The following is a 21332-nucleotide window of genomic DNA, read 5'->3' as shown; positions in this document are numbered from 1 at the left end:
CTGTTAGACTAGACTGGAGGAGAGACAACACCTGAAAACATGGTTGTATATCACACTGACGCTTATACGCTATACGTCCTTAATCCTTTTGTTTCAGACATTCATTTAATGACACAAAGACTCAAATGTTCAGTCGCAGCACTTTTTGTTTTGAGATCAAGCCCTTTCTCAAAACATGGATCCCTTCATCAAGCGACTCTCGGCTCAGTTCCTCGTCTTCTCTCTTCTGCGGCCTCTTTCCAACAGGAACATGGAAAAAACACGGAATGAAACGCCAATAGGTTTAACTTCAGATGCTAAAGTGGTGATTAATGGTTTCAGAGTGGGGCCTCGGGTTGGAGCCAGGGTTTTGGATCATGTTAATACTCCCACAGCGCTGAGCTGCTCAGGCTGTGTCCGTCTCCCTTCAGCGTGCCACCCTGGTCCCCACGCAGGTATTTGCCGTTCTTGCATCGGATGGCGAGGCGGCCGTGCTCCAGGAGCTCCAGACTGAAGTCCTCAGGGGCCTCGCCGTCCGAGCACACCAGCCCCGTGCTGTTCACGTACCAGAACCGGCCGTCCACACCTTCAGGAGTTAAAACACAAAGTCATAGAGTCAGGGCATACATCTAATGCTGCTGATTTGAAACCTAAACAGCAGTTCCCAGAAGTCTCTGGGGCTGATGTGCCCTGACCTTTAATGTTGTACGCCCCGTTACTGAACTGCAGGGTGAAAATGTCATAGACTGATCGGCTGGCGTCCAGGGCGTTGGAGTTCTTATGGTGGCAGATGAAGCCGTTCTCTCCTCTCAGGATCAGCATGGGTCGGTTGATCAGTTTCAGAGTGAGCTGCTCGTCCTCACCTGAACACAGATGACAGCCAAACAGTGAAAACACGTCAGAGGGAGCACGGGAACCATTCAAAGTAGAGGTTTAACCTTGGAGACGCCTTAATGGAGAGATGGGCTGATGAGAAAGCCAGAGGTCAAACCAAAAAGACTCGTACCTATGGAGTCACTGACAGCGAGGAGTTGGCCATTCTTCTTGATGCAGATGTATTTTCCATTGTTAGCCTTTAGTGCCACCTTGTGGTCAAGCCACTCCACTGCAAACATGGTGTTCGCTGACCTGCAGTTGTGCGTCACAAGAGAAAAGATGAGACTCTATTTGACTTGATATTGTTATTACGTAAACATTTTTGTGCGGATCATCATCAAGTGGCGGGCACAGGACTTTTTTTTTGTCACTTTCTTTAACATTGTGAGATTTTTCCACTTTTGTTGATTTCTCAGAGAATAAGTCAAGGATCTTGAAGAATGAAAAAAAAAAAAAAATCTTTAGGAGAATAATATTTATGAATGTGCAATTGGGTAAAGATCCAAATAAAAATCTGGATCTAGTGAAAGTGAATGTGGTGTTATAAGGGGACTTTCGGACCTTGTGGTGATATACTCTCTACTAAGTTAAATATTTGGACATACTGTAATGGAGCAGTTCCTAATCTCTCATATCACAGTGGACGGGGTATTAATTGAACTGTGCACAGCTAATGTAAGAGCTTTCACTCACACTTCAGTGGCGGAGCTCTGGATGCCTCCGTGAGCCACCAGGGCCCAGTAGTTCCCTTGGCTGGAGCGGAACGTGCACTTCCTGGTCTCCTTGTCAATCTCCATCTGAAACGTCTCCATGTCCGTCTCATCTTCCTGATTGGCTGCGAGGCTGACTCCTGGAGGGGCACAGGGAGCACGTCCGGTCATTAATACTTAAAGCGTGAAAACTTCAGGACTATTTAGTGTCTGGAGGAATCCATCAATCAGCCACTGCTCACATAAGTACAAGTTAGTGCAACATTTCAGTCGTATACACAGATACATGACAGTTGAGTTGGTATAGAACAAAGAACTGAAGGCATGATCAAAATGGGCAAAAATAAATCTGGTTGTGCTCAATAAAATGCAGCAGTTTTCAGTCATGAGCCATCTGGAGAATGTCTGAAGGATCTCTGGAATTCAGTACATGTCTGACAACAGCTCATATGTAACTTCTAACCTCGAAAACCTTCTAAATTGTAGGTATTTAAATTGAATACACATAATAAACAAACCTTGAGTTCATTCATGACTATGTCAATAACCGTAAGAAACTGATGAGGTTTCAGGGACTGATTCATACGAGAAGTAAGTTTAATATTACCAACAGCACCTTCATATTCATGCATGTCGAACACCTCCACAGAAATATTTTATTACTCCCTGCATTCCCGACAGCAAAGCAACAACCCAAGGACAGCCACCCGCCTGCTAATCATGTTGAATTGTTCTGTTTAACTTGGCCCCGGCATGAAAGTGTAGTTTCGTCTTAAACTGTGCCCTTGGTCTGATTTGCCAAACAAACACTGCACTACACCTTCCTGAGGGGGGAAACATTTTTACTGAATGATTACAGGTGGATTCTATAGACAGAGTGAACAATAGGATACAAATATAAAAACGATAAATACATGGAATGTTTATTCTGTACCAGCTACACAGATTTGACTGTCTCTCAGAAAGCTTTAGTTACAATGAGACCACTTATCAACTCAGCAAAAATCACACCCCTGCTGACAAACATTTGATAAAACCCCTACAGAAACCAATTATTTGAGCTTTCTCCTGGCAAACAGAACTTGCGAGAAACACATGAGCACACACAAATACATGCATTTTTGCAACAAATGTAAGAAGCGATGGAATATTTCCTTCCATCTCCTCGTGTTGCTGCTGCTCGCCTCATCACTAACAGAGAGATTGCAGAGGGATAAATCCTAAATTAGATGCCTCCCAGAATATCCCTATGACATTTTCTTAATCCTATAACAACACTGATCTGAGTGGCCCTCACCCCTCCCATCTCTCCCTGCTCTCATCTCTGGTCATCCCTTTCTACGCTCTCTCTTACCTCCCCCCCCTCCTTATCCCCGAGCGCCACCTACCCACCTCTGCCCCACCTCTGGCCCGGCCTATCTGCCCTCTTCACTGCAGGGCTCTGATATAATCAGCTTTTGAGTGCTACCTGTCCAATCCCCTCAATAAAGGAATAAAGGAAAAACAGGGAAGGACCAGAGGATTTTATGGTCCACACTTAGCAGGATGTACGGATAATTGCCGGCCCCTCTCAATCCCCAAGCAACGAATATCGACATGAATAATCAAATACAAAGAGAACACATTTCAAATGTATCTGCATGACGTGGCTATATTGTTTTATACATCTTAATTTAGTGTCATGTATGGGATTACTTTACTTTCCCTTTTTCTGCCTTCAAGAATGATAAATTATTTTAGTGTGAAGCCTCAGTAATTGTCAAAGGGTTATTAAAAATGTTGATTCAAAATTGTGCTGCTAACATGCTAACTGGAGCGGTTCAGCACATATCCATAACAAATCCACAACAGTGTTCTAGAAGTTCGACTCACAGGCTTTCACTTTGAGTTCTGCTGATTTAATTGGAACCAGGATTTGATGTCTTAGCTTTAAAAAATGAATCTTTCAGCTGAATGAAAATATAAAAATCAAGTAATCTCCAGAAAAATCAATTTTAAAATTTTAGTGTTCCATATTTATGTGCTTCCATATTTTCAACTATAATAATAATAATCCTAATAATAACTTATTTGCAAAGCACGTATCTAAACAACATTACAAATTTCTTCACAAAATCAATTGCATAAAATAAAAGGTATCCAATTCAGTTCTATTTAATCGCCAAATCAACATAACATTATCATCATATCTGCGTAACCTAACCCAGATGCAGATTCATGTCCCAGTCTGGAAGCCTTGCATCACAGTATTTTCAAGATTTTTAAATGGTATTTTGCTGTGACCGTAGATATACAGACAAGAGGAGGGAGAAAGAGGATGACGTGTGACAAAGATGTCATGGTTACCCAGCTAGGTGGGATGCTTTAATCACATCTTATTCACACCCAATAAAATATGTATCACAGGGTCTTACAACCGGTTAAATCATCATTGATCTTAAATGCATCTGAGGCATAAATTTCGGCCCCTCCTCTCTGCACCGACGCCTGGGCCGCCCATCACTCTTGTTTTCTCTCATCCCAACCCAATGTCATGCTTTGTCTACCTATTCTATGTGTCCATTTCACACTAATTCAACCTAGAAATGATCCTAAGACGGGGCTCAGCTGGGACCCCGCCGCCGCCCCCTGATGGATGAGAGAAGAGGAGATGGAGGAGGGAGAGAGGGATGAAGGAAGAGAAAGAAAAAGCAGAAAGAGATTAGACACAGTGAAATCCAAGCCAGCAATCTGAGGATATTAATAGCTGTGTTGATGACCATCTTTGACACGCCAGTTGGCCATGCATACGGAATAAGATGTTGTCATCGTGGCCACGGTCCCTGATAAACTATGCAGCGCAGCGCAGAGATACACTGATACTGCAGCTTCACTGGTGCCACATTTTGGATCGGACCCCGGATCCTGCTCCACTTTCTGTTGTTGTCCTCTACCTGCAAGTGGAGCAGGCCTAGCTAATCCATCAGCGATAGATGGCTCTGACATCTATTATTAACAGTAAACCGATGCTTCTGTCCCCCTCTCCCTTATTTTAATGCTCCTCCCGATCCTCCTCCTTCACTACTGCACTTTCTGTTGTTTTGCTCAATTCCGTCTCTTCATTTTTTTCAACAATCTGTTCCCGGTTTGTGTGCGTGTATATGTTTGTATGTAAATGGAGGAGTGTGTGTGCATGTGTAATGGAAAGCATGTGACTTTGGAATATCATCTCTTCTTCACTTGTAGGGCAGAGGGGACCACTTAAATCCAAAGAACACAGGGAGGTGATGAGAGATGTGATGACAGGTCTACATAATACTGACTGACGCACACACACACACACACACACACACATACACGCACACACACAAACAAACACATGATGATTTGTGTGTGGCATTAGGGGGGATGAGGAGCTCACCAGTCTCCTCGTACAGCCACTACTATTGTCCCAAAGCCCTATGAATGTCCTTCTCTACTTGCATCCTCCCGTCTCTGCTTTCCATTCTCCCTTTCTTCAACTCTAACCCAGAGGCCGAGGTTAATAATGTATATTTACACAATTAGTGAACAATTCTGAGGCACTTGCATTCAAGGATAAAGTTTTTACCTTATATAGATTTTTTGTTCAATGTGTTCACATCCCAAGAAGAATAAACCAGGTTAGGTCAGTGGATGTCTGGCATTTAACAAGCTTCTCCAAACCGGTAAGAAAACAGATCTGTTTCTGACCAATAGTCAGTCATTGAGGTGAATACAGGAGTTTAATGTACTGAGTAAATCTCGGTCAGTTTTCTTGCTTTATCTGAAAAGTATCCCCTAAAAAAAACAAATCTGATGTTGCAGCTCGATGTGATCGTTATGTGCATTGATATATGTTGCTAAACACAACGTATTGACTCTCCTGTGTTTCCTTGATTTTCATCAGGACATCATGGGCACAGACCGGGGCTGGGGTTAGCGGGTTAGATTAGTGGGTTGGAAGCTATGCCCCAGGTGAGAGGCAGCTTGGGTTTCCGAAAGCAGACTCCCTCCCCCCCCCCCCTAGCCTTCCAGGAACGGGGGCCAACTTCATCAATAATTCAACAAACCTCACTTTGCGCTCGCCGCAGCAGGACGGTGCGGTTGTGTGTGGGCGATTGTGTCGGGGAAAGCTTTTGTTTGTGCAGAGTGAGTGTAGGAAGAGCTAAGTAAGAAGCATGTTACTGGTGAGTACACACGTATACATCACGGTTCCCTTCATGTGTGTTTTACACTCCGCCATATCTCTCCTCCTCTTAAACCAATCAGTTTACAGTGCTCCCAGTGGTTTGGTTTCCTGAAGCTCCCACTGCTAACCAGGAACAAAGAGCGGTTAGAGATTCAGTTACGGCACCCAGGGCTGAGGAAACTCGACCCTGCAGACAAGAATCTGCAGCCTGCGGATGGGTGCTGTGGCCAAGTATCCTGACAAGCACTGTTGGAGTCGGCTAATCCACCCAAATCCAGTTTCAAATCAGACCAGCGGACGCTCTGCACCATCACCAATCGAAACTCCTGGCGAATACTTCTAGAGTTGAATGCAACGTGACACTGATGATTGCTATTCCTCTGTTTTTCAAACTGATCAAAGAAACTCAGGCTTGTTTTTTAAAAAGAGGCAAGCCCATGTTGAGCAGGTGTTATCAATCAGTATAGTATGTATTGTGATGTCATGCTCGCATGCTGATCAAATAACACACCCCACTGGCCCCCGTCGCAGGGCCCAAAGAGTAAATACATAATACAGTATCAACAGCATATTACTGTACAGCATCTGGGCTACAAGCAGCTGTTTCAGTGAGCCCAGGGGACGAGAGCGTAAAGTGTGAACAACATTTCCCCCAAAAAAGCCTGGAAGTCACTGCATCTGAGAGGCGATGAGAGGGGGTGTTCACAAAAGATCACAGTTTGAATATTTGATAAAAGAAAGAAAAACATGCACGACCCTCTTTATTCTTTCTGATATATTTGCTGCATTTTTTAGATTTTGTGTTTCCACCATTTCTGGAAAGACACATTAAACATTTATGTTATGCGTAATTTTTAACATTCTTGAGATGAAACAGTGTAAAACAGTGAACGCAATTATCACAGATGTCAATGTTATCGCTGTTGATGTAATTTCACAAAGTATTATATTTAGTGAATATATTTATTTTTGGTAAAAATACTAATATAGCCAACAGTGCAACATTAAAATTGAAGCAAGAAAGCCTACATTTGTTAAGAGCCTTTTTGTTTTCCCTCAAAGCAGTTTTAAATTAGCACAACCATAAATATATAAATCAAATAACCAAAGTTGTGCATAGTCTTGGTATATTACAGTCAATTCAAAACATCTTGATAATGTTGAATGCTGCTTGTTTCATTTAAGCTCAGTGGGAGCGTCTCGACTGGGTTTTACATCATTACCAGTCAAGTTTCTCTTGGAGGAGGGATGGAGGAGACAGACAGAACTCACTATGTCAAATGCAGACGTCCACCTAAAACGTCTGAGAGTCAGGACAAGATATAAGTGCTGGTTTTTGGTGACAGTAGATTTGAGCAGTTTGTCGTCATGGCCGAAGATTAAAATGCAAAAACCTTTAAGGGAATAACGGAATTTTACTTTGCTGTACCGTGATATCAGTAATCGTTATATACCTTCATTGTTCCTGAAAAACTCATTGCGAATTGTTCAAAAAATCTATAACTGTAGTATGTGTTAACACAATAAATCTGTCATTCAACCACAACATCCATTGTTTCCTGACAGTGGACGAACCCAAATCAGTTGCAGCCCTCACCCAACTCGTCTCAGGTCTCCCACATGAGAATGATACTCTCCCATATCAACCTCATCTATCTTGTTTTCCTGGAGAGATGCAACTATCCAGTGTGATGTCAGCGCTTGCTGAGGGGCAGAATACATTACCCATAATTACAATGCATCCCTTATCACATGTCAATCATTAGACAGTGGCCTATTCTCTTAAGCATGCATATTCAGCGTATCCACTAGTTAATGTACTTCCTGTGAATTGTGAGCTCAGTTTTCCGGGGATGTATCAGTGCACAGTATGTATAGTGTAGTAGTAGTAACTGTAGTAGTTGCAGTATTTAAGGCTTCATTATGTATGTGTGTAGGTCGGTGTTTGTCAGCTAAAGGCTCATGTGACCACCCTCAGTAGCACCTGAGGACAAAGTTTGTCCATTTAATCAGACTTTTGAGATGCTGTGTAAAGCTTTGGTGAATCGAGGAAGCTCCCAGATTTACAGGTTGTGCATGCATGCAAGGATTTGTTAGGGGGGGGGGGGAATCTGCATATTTGTGACAATATGGCTCTGTTCAGACCTGGTATTAGCATCCATCCAGTGAGATATCACAAGTGGAGAGAGTTAAGTTTGAAGTTGTGTTCGTGGCGACAAAACTATGTTGATTTACCCAGTTTGAGTTGACAGATGTGTCCGATGACCTAGTGTGTGTGTGTGTCTGTGTGTGTGTGTGTGTGGATGTTGGCGGGATCGAGCGAGAGAGGGAAAGATAGTAGTCAGGAGGGGCTGGATGAATTAATTCAAAGAAGACAGATTTTACCAACAAAAATGTATCGGTCAATATATGATGATCAGTATTGTAAATTTTGGCTATGGCTACAAATAAATCAACGTTTGGACACTGAGGCATAAAAATATATATACAATTTTGAAGGTCACAGGATGTCAGCCGAGGAAGTGGCCCCTCCATAAGTCCTTAGGATGCATTTGCTTTGCCACAGTGAAAAGAATGCGGCCACATGTGTCCCAGACCACCTCCGAATGTGGGTTGAGTGATCGGATGTCTGGATGCATTTAGTTACATTCAGGCCTGTACTGAGCACTGACCACTTGGGATTGGATCACTCAAGGATGGATGTTAAGACCCGGTCTGAATGGGGTCTATATGTTGATGTGTCTGTGTTTGCCTACCTTGTCTTAGGGAGACATATCGCCCATTGGCTGCCATCAGAACCACCTGTGGGTGGCTCTCCTCCAGGTCAAACAGTTCATCTTTGCCCGGCTTGGAGCAGCGTCCAGACCTCAGGGTGCCCGTAGGGCCCATAGGAGACAAATACTTCCCCTCACAGTCTTTAAAGGCCAGCTTCCCGCACTTCAGCTCTAGCGTGTACGCAGTGGCCCTTCCACTCTGTGTCAGGAGCTTTCCATCATTGCTGAGGAAGCGGCTGTCGCAGGTCTTTAGGCAGTACTTCCCATCCAGGTAGACAAGGGTGAGGAGTGCTGCCACGCCCCAGGGAATGTTCATATCCACGGCAATCTCCCCATCGTCTGCGGAGAGGTGGGCGTAACGCTTGCGGGCCACAGACAGCAGGTTGGCCTGCGGATGCAGAGCCAGGTGCACTGCCCACAGCTCAGCATCTGTGATAATCTGCGCAAAGCAGGACAGGTAGTCCCGAGAGCCGCCGAAGAAGCGCAGGTGCTGCTCAGACTGCAGGGCCAAGCGACCATCAGACTGAGCCACGATGAGGAAACGGCAGTCTGAGTTGTGCCCGTCTGCCTCGCAGGTGACCTTGCCATCCTTGTCGGACGCCAGGTAACGGCCCAGGTGGCTGCGCAAGAAGACAACCTGGGTGTCCTGGGAGTCCTGCTCTAGAGTCCATATCTGCTTCTTCTTCAGGCTGGGGGCCGATGCATTCACCTGAGAAAGAAAGATAGGTGTCGCTCTGCAATCTGTTTTCAACAGATATGTAAGTTTCATATTGGATGGCATGTGAGTACCTTGAAGCCAAAGCTCTCAGCAGTAAGGTAGCGAGAGTCGTGGTTGATCAGACCAAACTGCAACTTCAAGGGGCGGTTCCCATTAGCAGGCATCTTCACCTGTGGAGCAGGGGACACGGGATGAGAAGTTTGGGATGGGGAGAAAAGGAGGGAGAGGGGTACCTAGACCGGAAATTGCAGAGGAATGGTGTATGCACAAAAAAAGGTATATTGAGGGGTTTCCTAAAAGGTTTGGAATAACGTGACATCATGGAGAATGATGAAATGTAAACGTCGTAAAGACAGGAAATCAATTCATTAAGGTACAGTGTAAAAATCACTCCCGTAACCACAAATTCCTTCCCTAGCCTGAGGCTTTATTATACATTTTTCCAGCCACAGCCTCTTAATGTACTTACTGTGGTTTTGTGGCTTCCCCCTCTGCAGTTTCTGTGGCTCTAATTCCAGCTCCCAGACTTAAGAGGCTTCTTTCAACATGTGCACTGTTGTAATTCTTCCTCTTTCGTCTCCCTCTCTTGCCGGCTCTCGTGTTCTGTTGATCGCTGCTCCCCCGATCGCCTCCAGATTCAGGAACCTTGATCTCTCTTCAGTCGTCCAGGGTCGGGCTCTCTTGTACCGTAGATTAATTTAGTTTTTCGACTGCTTATCTCCTCTTCTGCAGTCGACCCTCTCTCTCTGTCTCTCTCCGGTTGAACAGTGCTCACTTGTCCGGGCCTCACGCCTGCTCTTGCTTGACTTGTTATTCACCCTGAAGGCTCAATCACTTGGTCCACCCCCCCCGAGACTAGACTTCTCCGGGGTTTTGTTTGCCACCCCTCTTTGGATCACATCGAACGCTCTGACCATCTGCTTCAACTTCCCAACTCCGGGTTCCTCGTTCATCCAAAAAAGGTTTGATCAGTGGAGAAGAACATCCTCGGCTGTCCTGCAAATGTTATGGTAGCGCCTTGAAGGACTCCTTCACCCTTTTCCCTCAACACAAGCCGTCCATCACAACTGAACTCAGCAACAAAGAGTGCTCGCCTCTGTAATCTTAAGCCTCTGCCTGTCGCTTTTTCCTCCCATCCTCTCCTTCTTCCTCAGTGCCTTTCTCTAACCTGCCATGTATATAATCCTGCCCTTTTCTGCCTCTGCGCTTTATTCTGAGCTCTGCACTTCACCTCTTCCTGTGACACATAAAGACAGGTAAGTAGAAACAATGCACACGCACACACACACACACCGTGGTGGGTAACCAGAGCGCTCCCCATGCCTTTGGGGTAGTTGCCTGAGTGCAGCTCCGCTTACGTGCCTATGCTGGGGATTTAGTTACACACCTTCTCTGATTGCAAGCTCTCGGGGTCAATACTAATGGGAAATGTGTCTGAGGGGCTGAGGCGCTCGGACTTCACATCTGAATTTTAAGACAAGCAAAGGGACAGGAGATGGCAGCTGCTGTAAAGGCAACAGTAACAAGCTAATCAACATATGGGGGTTTGAATGAATGTGTGTAGGCAGTTAGTGGGCCAGTTTGTGTGTGTGTGTGTGTGTGTGTGTGTGTGTGTGTGTGTGTGTGTGTGTATGAGTAATAAACCTTGCCAATCAGCCTATTATAAGTCTTTTTTGCAGAGTAAACAGACGTGTCTGTTCCTGAACCCATCTAATCCTCAACCCAATCATCCCAACCTGGCTAATCTACCGGCACCACCCCTCCCTACACACACACACACACACACACACACACACACACACACACACGCACACACGCACACAACCTCCCCCCTTCTGCTTGTCAATGATCATAAACATACACATAGACTCACTGACCCATGGCAACATACATGTCACTGCACGCACACAAACACACACACAAAGGTCAGTTGAGGGTCTCACCATTCAAAGATTTACTCCTTCTGACCCAGACTTGAACTGCTTGGGTTTTACGTAAAATGTGATAAACAATGCGTGTCTGACACAATTTCACACACACACACACACACACACACACACATACACACACACACTGAAGGACATGGACAGCGGTGTAATTGTTCCCTGCGCCTCTTGCAGTGAGGCTAACACAAGACATCCCGCATGACTTGGAATGGCCTCACATCAGCCTCTGATTCTAGTTTGAAACTCCTGCAATAAATTATGTTCCTTAAGATTGTATCTTACATAGTTTATAATATTTAATAAGTTGGAGTATTACATCAGGAGTAATTGAAACAATCACCTACCACAACAACACTGAGATTAGATGGTAACCAAACCTATAGGCTGGTGTTATTTTTGTCACAATCATTTTTAATAAATACAAGGAAGCCTCATTTCTATGGTTGCCTAACAAATGCAGAAGCTAGTTGGTGTCAGTTGTCCCTCTTTTTTCATAGATGATGCTTTTCATTACACTGACATTGAAAACTAATATATATAGAGAGAGGGAGCTAATGAGCATGAATACATTTTAAGGTCCAGCTCAAGTCTGGTATGAAACCTGCAAACTCATCTTGGTGATTTCGGTGTTTAGACTGTCTGTCATCATGCTCCAGTCGACTCTCTCGACAGCAGCCATTCAAACTAAAGGACAACTGAATGACAACAAGAAGTTTACAGTGTCACACCCACTTCATCAAACCTTTCGGGACAAAAGCAATTTTAAAATCCCCTCTAGTGTCCTTGTACACATGCTTAATGATGTGGAGGAAATCACTTCTCTATAAACAGTCACTCTGCTCCTCTCCTCGAACAAAACATCTGATCTACTGATGGTTAGAGGTGCTGCAACATGCACGTGTGTGTCTGTGTGTGTGTAAACGTGTGTTCAAATGCTTGTGCGACTCTTCTTAACATTCCTTATCTTTAACTGAACAGCAAGCATTGGAACGTTTTGCAAACATCCCCGATCTCGCTCTATCTCTCTCTCTGTAGCTTAAATTCAACCACACATTTTCCCTCGTACATTTGTGCACACTTACACAAATACACACACACAAACGCACTGCAGAGACTGGGAGATATGTGGGGGGGGGGGGGGCGAGGAGGCGCAGACAGACACAAATCAAAAAGAGTCATATACTGTTATTGTTATCAGTGCTATTATTTTCATTAGTACCACTATTATCACTATTACTGTACTTCCTCCTCAAATGTATCCTATCCCACGCATCATTAGCTCGCTCTCTGTGGCCTCCGGGGGCCGCGTCATCGTCTGCTGATGTGCCAGCATTCCTGCTGCCATCGGCACAGTGACGCCTGTCGATAGCCAACCAGATGTTTTGTTAGTTTTTCCTTTTTTTCCCCTCTCCTCTCCTTTTTTTTCACCCCCACCCCTCATTCTGGGACCGTGGCTGTGCCAGGTTCACCGTGGCAACCGTGGGATGGTGCTTTAGAAGCCATTACAGCGGTCCTCTGATGACACTCAAATAGCTATCATTACACCTCCTCCAAGGAGACACAGAGGGAGGAGGGGGTGGAGGGAGGCACGGGAAGGGAGAGATGAGGCAAGGATGGAGGGATGGATGGGAGGAGGTAAAGTTGCGAGATAGAAGGAGAGGAGCGGGTGAAAGGAGAGGGAAACGGCGGAGAGGTGAATGGTGGGAGACAGGTGAAGGATGCAGGGAGATGGATCAGTAATTGACACTGGAGACAGGGATGGGAAACCAGGTTAAAGATACAGAACATGCATGGAAGAAGGGATGAGGGAGAGGGGGAGCGACAGACAGAGAGAGAGAGAGAATGGGGAATTCAAAATGACCGTTTCTGAGTTAACAGCCTCGAGCCTTTTTTTCTACCCTATTAAGTTCTATTCTGCCATTACTTGGGACTGCAGGGTGCTGCCTGGTACCCCACAGTGCCCTCCCCCGACTCCTATAGACACCCCCTCCCGCACACACACCCTCCCGCACACACACACACACACACTCAAACACACACACACACAGTCTCTCTTCCCCATTACTTCCTCCAGTCACCCTCTTCCCCCCTTTTCTTCCCATCTAGTGTTTCTCTCTCTCTCTCTCTCTCTCTCTCTCTCTCTCTCTCTCTCTCTCTCTCGTGTTTAATTCAAGAGGTTGTGAACTAAATGTAACAGAGATCAGTTGGATCTCTGAGTCCACTGCTTGTCCCTGTTATTGCTCTTTTAAAATCATGTCACAAACCAGCTCTAAGGTTTTTTTTCTTTCTGTTGTGCTGATTTATTCACTTCTCTGTCTGTTTCTGTTGCTGAAATTTTTTTAATCTGTCTGAGTGAATATCAACTTTTATCAGAACACAAATTTGTTCTTATTACTGATGGGAATCTGGATTATATTTTAGCCTGTTATTCAATCAAAGTTGATTAACCAAGTAAACATACATTTTTGTTTTCCCCCCACATTTTCATTGGTGAATGAAACGTGAAATATTGTTAGTGTCTGCAACATGGTGCAGATTTAAATAAAATCAGGCTCTAGTGAATTGAAATGGTTTCATAAGTGAACCATTGGGCCTGATGGCGAGGTATGCTCACTAATGAGTGCCATTCTTACTGAGACAGAGCCAACCTCACACACAAACACACACACAAACCACTACTTCTCAGTTTGCGCTGCTATCAATATTAGGACTTAGTGTTGACCTCCATTCATCAAGTCATCCATTGTGGACAACCTAACCAAATCCTTATCCCCAACGTTAACCATGATCAATTCATGACTAACCCAAACCTTAACCTAACCACAGACACACACTTGTCTCTCTATAGCTGTGAGGACACTCATTGGCCTAATGCACGCCCTAGCTCCTTACAATAACGTTAACCATTACAACTAAATGACTAACCATAAACCTGATTCTCACCATAAAACCAAGTCTTAACCCTGACAGCCCTTTGAATTCATGAAGACCAGCCAAAATGTGCTCACAATAATGGTATTGACCCTCATAACTGTAGATCGGCACATGCAAACCCCTCGCACACTGATATATGTAGTTCCCAAAGCCACCGCTGAGGGGCGGTGTCTGCCCGCTGCTCCGGCTGCTCTATGGGACCTTTGCCTGTATATTTTCCGGAGGTTAAAAAAAGCAGAAGATTGATGCTCGCTGTGTCACTGTTGGTGCCTGTGTGACTGCATAGCGTAGGAGGGAAGGACTCTTTGGTGCTATTTAAAATGGCTGCTTTTTTTAATGTGCCTTTTGCTTTCAGGGGAGGGGGGGTCGGGGCTGGCTTTGCAGAAACTGAAAGGCGTCAACAACACGTAAAGCGTTATCAACTATAAAACATGGGCGCAATTAAGCAGGAGAGGGGCGGGGGCAGGGAGCGCGTCCCCCCCCCCTTCCATCCTCCCAGTCGCTGCTGCCACGGAACAGAAGCGGAGGCTGCTGGATGTGTGAATGTGGCTTAAAGCTCCACCGTTAACTGTGCATCCATCATGTGCTTTTAATCTCTCCGGGTTTTCTTGCATGCTGATTTGATTATGATCACACACACACACACACACACACACACACACACACACACACACACACACACACACACACACACACACACACACACACACACTCACACACACACACACACACACACACACACACATTTTATAAAGGCTGCAGCGCTGCTCGCCCCACGTGCTCCGGTACAGTGCAGCAGTATATTAGCCCTCTTCTCTCTCTCTCCTTTAACATAGTCTGAGACGAGGCTTTGAAACGGTCACGATTAACTGATGTATCGCGTTTCTAAAAACAAACCGCCTCTGAATCATTCATTAATTCACATTTTGCTATTACAGTGTGTGTTTGTGTGTGTGTGTATGTGTGTGCATGTGTGCGCGCGGGTGTGTGTGTGTGTGGTAGGAAAGAGTTAACAGCGGCGGACTGATCGCGATGACTGAGCTGGGGGGGGGCAACTCTGTGAAAAGCAGCGAGCCAATCAGCGTCGAGATTAACACCCTGCGCGTGTGCTATTGGTCCAGAGCGCCGATGGTTGTCGCGCGGGGCTCGACACCCACGTGGGGCCGCGGAGGCTCGTTCGCGCTGTCACTGGTGGAGGCGAGACACCCAAGGCCCGCCCACCGAGAGTCTCGCTGTGTTATTGGTCGAGCCGGCCCGTGTAAGCCCCGCCCCTCCGAGTGTTTTGTTCCGTCAGCGAGGAAAGGAAACTGTCCCTCTCGCGACGGCAGCGGCTCCGCGTCTGAGAGGAGGCGCGCGAGCTCCGGCGTGACATGTCGCAGCGAATCCTCTCCTGGAAACACGGAGAAGACAAAACACTCCGCCATCAACGCGCGTGAGATTTAATTCATCTCTTCAACCCGCTCTTATCATCAGGCTCCTGGAGACGTTCGCTTCTGTCTGTTGCTACAAGTACACACACACACGTAAATATGTACACACACCCACATACACATTTACAATATATCTATAATCTGTCTCTGTCCATTCATCCATCCGTCCGTCCGTCCATCCACCTAATATCCGTCTTTCCATCTATCTATGGATCCGTGCATCCATCTGTCTGTCTGGCAGGGGAGCTTCATCAAATCTATCTATTTATCTATTTATAAATCTATCTATCTATCTATCTATCTATCTATCTATCTATCTATCTATCTATCTATCCATCTATCTATCTACGTGCTTTTGCATATGGAGCTTATTAGACCATTGCTCAATGTCTGAATGTCCATCTGATAACCCAGTAATGACTGCATATGGCATCCACACATTTATTGAAATATAGGGGAATTAAACTCTAAGTTGGAGTGTTTGTTTCTCTTTTCAACCACACTGGCCATGGTTGGATTTTTTTTTTTTATCGCTGCTGTCCACGACTTTTATCTATTTATTTATTTTACCAAACAATTTCCCTCTTTCAAGGTGCAGCTCTCCAAACCTTAGAGTCTGCTGAGTTTTGGATGATTTAAGTCCTCTACACAATTTGATATATCTTTTGTTCCTCTGGTACATTTTTTGACCTTTTGCCCTCACCACGCTAAATTCAAAAGTCCATCTTGGAGTCCATTGTGTTCTATTGTGTGCAATCAGCATATTTAAAGAAAGGTACGGCGAGTTTGTAAGAAGTGAGTTTGTTTGCACTGTAGAGTTTAAAAGGTTAGTGCTCTGTCAACACCCTGAAGGAGATGTGCTCGGGGTTTATCAATGCTAACAAAACCTATGTCACTGATCAAATGGTGAAGTATTCAGTTCGTATTAGAAACTATAGGAATTCAGCTTTGTAGAATGGACAGAATATTCTTGAATAGTTAAAAAGTCTCCACGGAAAAATAGACTAAATGCTATTGAGGCTCATTTGTCGTCCATTCAGAGATAAGATGTTGAGCATCAATGTTTTTTCCAAGAGACATAAAGACACAAGTTCTTCAGCAACAGTTTGTGTCTGTGTACTCGAGACATTGAGCAGAAAACAGTTTAAGTCATGTCTCAGGCCACCTGATGAATATGCTTATAAACTCTCTTTTTCCCGCAATGGAGATTAGGACTTCACGATCTGCGGCTCAGCTATGAGGCGTGGTAGAATTTAAGGGGATTGTCGGGCCTTGGCAGATGTATGTTCTCTTCATCCTGTCATTCTAATTCTAGACAATATGAACTGATGCTGGTTTGACGATCAACAGCCATTTGAGAGGTTGATGAAGCACCAGGTATTTCTGGTTTGTGCACAGCAGCCATCCAGATGATTTGAATCACGATGCACTTTGCTTACTGCATCCTGAGCCCGAGTTACACTGTGGGCTGGGCAATAAAAGGCAACTATTCAAAGTTGCGTCTCCCGTGCAGCTTGTGATTCTCTTTGGGCCTCACAGACCCTGCCACAGTGAGTCCAGACCATCCCTCCATCCCTTACCCCTCCTCCGCTGAGATTGAATCTCCTGTCCATTCAGTTAACCTCAGAATCAAGATCACTCAGCTTCTTTCTTTTTTTCCGCCTCATCCCTTGCCGGAGCCATGCTGTGGATTTAGTTTGCTTCTGATCCGGCAGCAGCAGGCGCGGCGGCCCTCGCTGTGTGGCGGCTGCAGGAGGGGAGCTGGGCCAGCGGGGAAGGGGGGGAGCCCCCCGCGTGTGCTCGCCAATTGTTGTCGTGGCGATGGTGGCCATAGTGGTGGTTGCCAGGGAGATGGCGGTTGCTTGTCTGACCCGTCCCTCTCGTGCTGTCACCGGCGTTATTGATGCACGCCGCTGCTCGGCATTGTGGGAGTGCAGGAGGGAGGGCGGAGAGGACAACGGTTAATGAGTTCAGGAGGAACAGGGTCTCTCCCTGCTCTCTCCCTCTCCTTTCTCTGTCACTCTCTCTCTCCCTCCGTTTCCTCATCACCTCTCTCTCACTCTCACTCCCTCCCCCTCTCCTGTGCTCACTCACCCCCTCTCTCTCCCCTTCATTTCTCATGGGTGTCTGTCTTGTGCGAGTGTGCATTAAGAATGTGGGTCTCTCATGATCCATCATGGCAAAATGCACTTTCCCTCTCCTTCACACACACACACACACACACACACACACACACACACACACACACACACACACACACACACACACACACACACACACACACACACCTAAACGGCTTACAGACGGTGCACTCACAAAAACATGTTCTCCCACACCTTTACTCGAACAGCGTAACTGACTCATTCGCAACCACTCCTTACCCCCTCATTTATACACACACACACACACACACACACACACACACACACACACACACACACACACACACACACACACACACACACACACACACACACACACACACACACACACAGATCCTGCCCTGCTGTTATGCCTGAAGCTAGGAGAGCAAGCAAGATTAATAATGACCCCTGATTCCCCACAGACAGACCCAAATATACACAGTTTGGAGAGAGAGCGCGAGAGCGAGGGAGAAAGAGCGACGGTAAGGAGAACGAGGGGAAGAACAAGGTGAGTCAAATGGCGACTAAAAATACACAGTTTAGAGACAAAGAGCGAGAGAAAATGTAAACAGTTTAGAAAGAGATGGACACGAGAAAAGTAAGAGTGGAGGAAGAAGTAGAAGCTAAACATTTAAAAGGAGTAAAGCCATGTTGTTGACACCTGGAAATTAAGCTATTCACAAATCACCACCAGGATGGATTAATCTAAGAAGCTGGATTTGGCCTTTAAGTAATTTATATTAAAGGAGTGCTCCAATGATTTAGTATTTTTACACAGATTTTTTGTGGCTCTATATCATCAGGTTACTTCTTTCTTTGTTGCTGATAGACACACGTCTGTTTTACTTTAGCCATGAAGGGTCCCTGTCAGGCAGACATAAGCTGCTTTTATCAGGACATTTATCAGAAGTTTTCCGGAAGGGGCTGTATGTTAGGACGTAAAACATCAGAATCAGGACATTTTCTGGAACTTTTCCTGCCAGCCCCCTGGTAAAATGTCAGAGTGAGCCCATGTGACAACACAGCAGGAAAATGGCCGGAAAAGTCCCAGTGAGCGAGATGGCACGTTAGTGACGTTTCCAAATGGTGACGGAAACAAAACCAAAAGGAGACCGACACGTGGAAGACGCTGATGAAGATGTCAACTCAGAAAGACAAAGATGTCCGAGAGCTTTTGGTGATGAGGGCCGACGCTGGTGTCGATGCTTTGATTTTTTCTGGACGTTTTCCGGAGTTCATGCCTGAGAACAGCTGCACACTGAGGAGCTGTTTTAAGTATTTAAAGGAAAGATCAAATGCCCAAATCTTCTTTTGAGCACATTGATTCAGGAAGTGTCATCCCTCGTGTGTTGGTGTTGTCAGACAACTTCACAAAACTCACACATAAACAGTGTTCCCCATATAAGATTAGTGCAAACACAGCTTGAGAATTTGCTTTGACAGTGTGCTACTAACTCTCCCTTGCTCATGCTACAGTGTTCTCATAGCTCCTATAGCGGGTTTCTCTCTGTCGGTCAGGGACACACACACAAACGCATACACGCACAAACACAAATGTGGAATTTTGTTTTTTACAGACAACAGCAGCAAATACACAAAAAAGAGGGATACACATGCACACATGTATACAAACACACACACACATCCACAGAAGCAGCAGCATGGATTAATACATGTGGCTCAACTATTTCATTTATTACTGTCGGAGGCCTTTTGTGATCAGGGCATTTTTCAGGTTGCTAACCATTATTCCCTCTAGGCCCCGAGCTCTTCAAAGGACTGCATGTGTGTGATTGTGTGTGTCTCATTTTTAGACTTACCCGGCCTTATGGTTATGGTCTAACCAAAAAGTCTGATTTTTTTTCTTTCTATTCTTTAGGGGATTCACGTTGCCATTTCTGACTGTACTTAATGCTCCCTCTCCATTTGTCAACACCGGCCTAAGCAGCTCCAAGCCTGTTTGGTTTGCCATGAGAGCCTTTTTTTTTTGCACCTCTATCATGCCTTGAAATATTGCTGAGTGTGCGGTATCCATCAATATAACAAAAGTATCCGAGACAGGGGAGAGCGAGGCAAGGGAAACACGAGGCGAGAGAGACCCACAAGTGAACAGTAACACATCTCTTGTCTCCGTCCTGATGTTCATCCACCCCCCCAGTGTATTAAAATGTGTTTACACAGTCCTCGAAACAACTACAGCACAAATTACATGCACATAGAAATCTAAACTCAGACCAGATGGCTTTGCTCCTGCTCTGAATAACGGCTGGTGTTTGGTTCTGTTTTCACGGGCCTGACTCTGCCACCGCCTCAAGAATAAATTAATTCAACGGTTTATTCTTGGTGTGGTTTGTTTTCCGAAGGAACCTTTGTTTTCTGGCCAGTGGGTTAATGCGGGACACTGACACAGTAATTAATTGAAAATCACTCTGGGGTTCGACCATGTAAAAGACAGGAAGCTGTGTGCACATCCTCCGCGGCCCGCCCGCCTGCCAGCCCTGCATCATTGCACTCCACAGGGCCAGAATTAAAATCAGTGATTGGATTACAGTTACTGAAGTACCGGATGTGTGAATGAACCTGAAGTCAATCATTCCATCAATTAAATAGTAATGTATAGACCATATTCACAATTTGTCTCATAGGGCTTAACAAGGTGTGACACCCTCTGTACTTAACCCTCAAAAGGAGTGAGGAAATATTACCCCAAAAAAAACTATTAACAGGGGGAAAAGCATAGAAACCTCAGAGAGAGCCACATGTGAGGAATCCTCTCCCAGGACGAACAGAGGTGAAAGTCATGCTGTGTGTAACTGAACACATCAACAAAATAACAGTGTTTACAACATTGATTAGAAGAAATAGTTTGTCAATGATTAAAGTATTTATACATAAGAAAATGTCTGATAGAGATGAAGGGTGCAGCAATGGACAATGAACTGAGGAGTTATTGAAAGTAATGGTAGAGTGTGTGAGTATAGGCATATTGTATATATCAAGCAGTCTGGTTGTAGTCATAATCCACGATCAGCTGCCACCACCATCAGGATCCAGCACCACAAACCAGGATCAGCTGCCTCCACAATCCATGGTCACGATCTACCATCACAGGTAAAACAGACGAAATGGAGCAGTACCACCGGAAATCGTGTGGGGGCAGTGTAGCCAATAGTTCAAGCAAGACCACGCTAAGAATCAGAATCAGAATTCTTTTTATTGCCTTGTATATTTTCACATACAGGAAATTGCCTTGGTGTGGTTGGTGCACTTTACAAACAACAATATAAAAAACAACAATATAGAGCAATATAAACATCAATATAAAAAACAACAATATCGAAAAAATAATATATACAGTAAATGTGTTTTGTGCGGTTTTAAGGTGCAAAGATTGGTGTTAGTGCCAATAATGTAGTGTTATAAATTATGTGCGAGGGTGGGGGGGGGGGGGGTCAGCAGAGTCAGTGTGATGGGGGGGGCTTGTTTGTGAGCCCCACTGCCATGGGGAAAAAGCTGTTCAGGTGACGCGAGGTTTTAGTCCTGACGGCCCGGAACCTTTTCCCAGATGGAAGTCTCTGGAACAGGTGGTGACCGGGATGGGAAGGATCAGCGATGATCTTGCCTGCTCTCTT

General features: G+C 45.2%; 1 protein-coding gene and 1 long non-coding RNA gene across 2 annotated transcripts; one reads left to right on the top strand and one right to left on the bottom strand.

Annotated features, from left to right (window-relative positions):
* Positions 1-359: 359 nt before the first annotated feature.
* fscn2b (fascin actin-bundling protein 2b, retinal) lies at positions 360-9410 on the bottom strand. Its single transcript, XM_053413755.1, has 6 exons — positions 9318-9410; positions 8511-9237; positions 1549-1705; positions 986-1107; positions 675-842; positions 360-565 (listed from the first exon to the last, which is right to left on the bottom strand). Exons 1-6 carry the CDS (start codon positions 9408-9410, stop codon positions 360-362), a joined length of 1473 nt encoding a protein of 490 aa, XP_053269730.1.
* Positions 9411-15456: 6046 nt separating this feature from the next.
* Positions 15457-20878, top strand: LOC128426725 (uncharacterized). The gene is made up of 3 exons (XR_008333283.1): positions 15457-15649; positions 18123-18208; positions 18552-20878. It is a non-coding gene; the product is annotated as an uncharacterized LOC128426725 (long non-coding RNA).
* The last annotated feature ends 454 nt before the right edge of the window (positions 20879-21332 follow it).

Source organism: Pleuronectes platessa, chromosome 21, assembly GCF_947347685.1.
Source record: "Pleuronectes platessa chromosome 21, fPlePla1.1, whole genome shotgun sequence".
Lineage (NCBI taxonomy): Eukaryota > Metazoa > Chordata > Actinopteri > Pleuronectiformes > Pleuronectidae > Pleuronectes > Pleuronectes platessa.
Note: the sequence above shows the minus strand (reverse complement) of the source record. Positions and strands in the feature narration are given on the sequence as shown.

Coding starts and splice junctions, on each gene's coding strand:
- fscn2b (XM_053413755.1), bottom strand. CDS start 9,410: ATGCCTGCTAATGGGAACCGCCCCTTGAAGTTGCAGTTTGGTCTGATC. Junction 1,108..1,548: donor CAGAGCTCCGCCACTGAAGT/GTGAGTGAAAGC, acceptor GCACAACTGCAG/GTCAGCGAACACCATGTTTG. Junction 843..985: donor CGCTGTCAGTGACTCCATAG/GTACGAGTCTTT, acceptor ATCTGTGTTCAG/GTGAGGACGAGCAGCTCACT.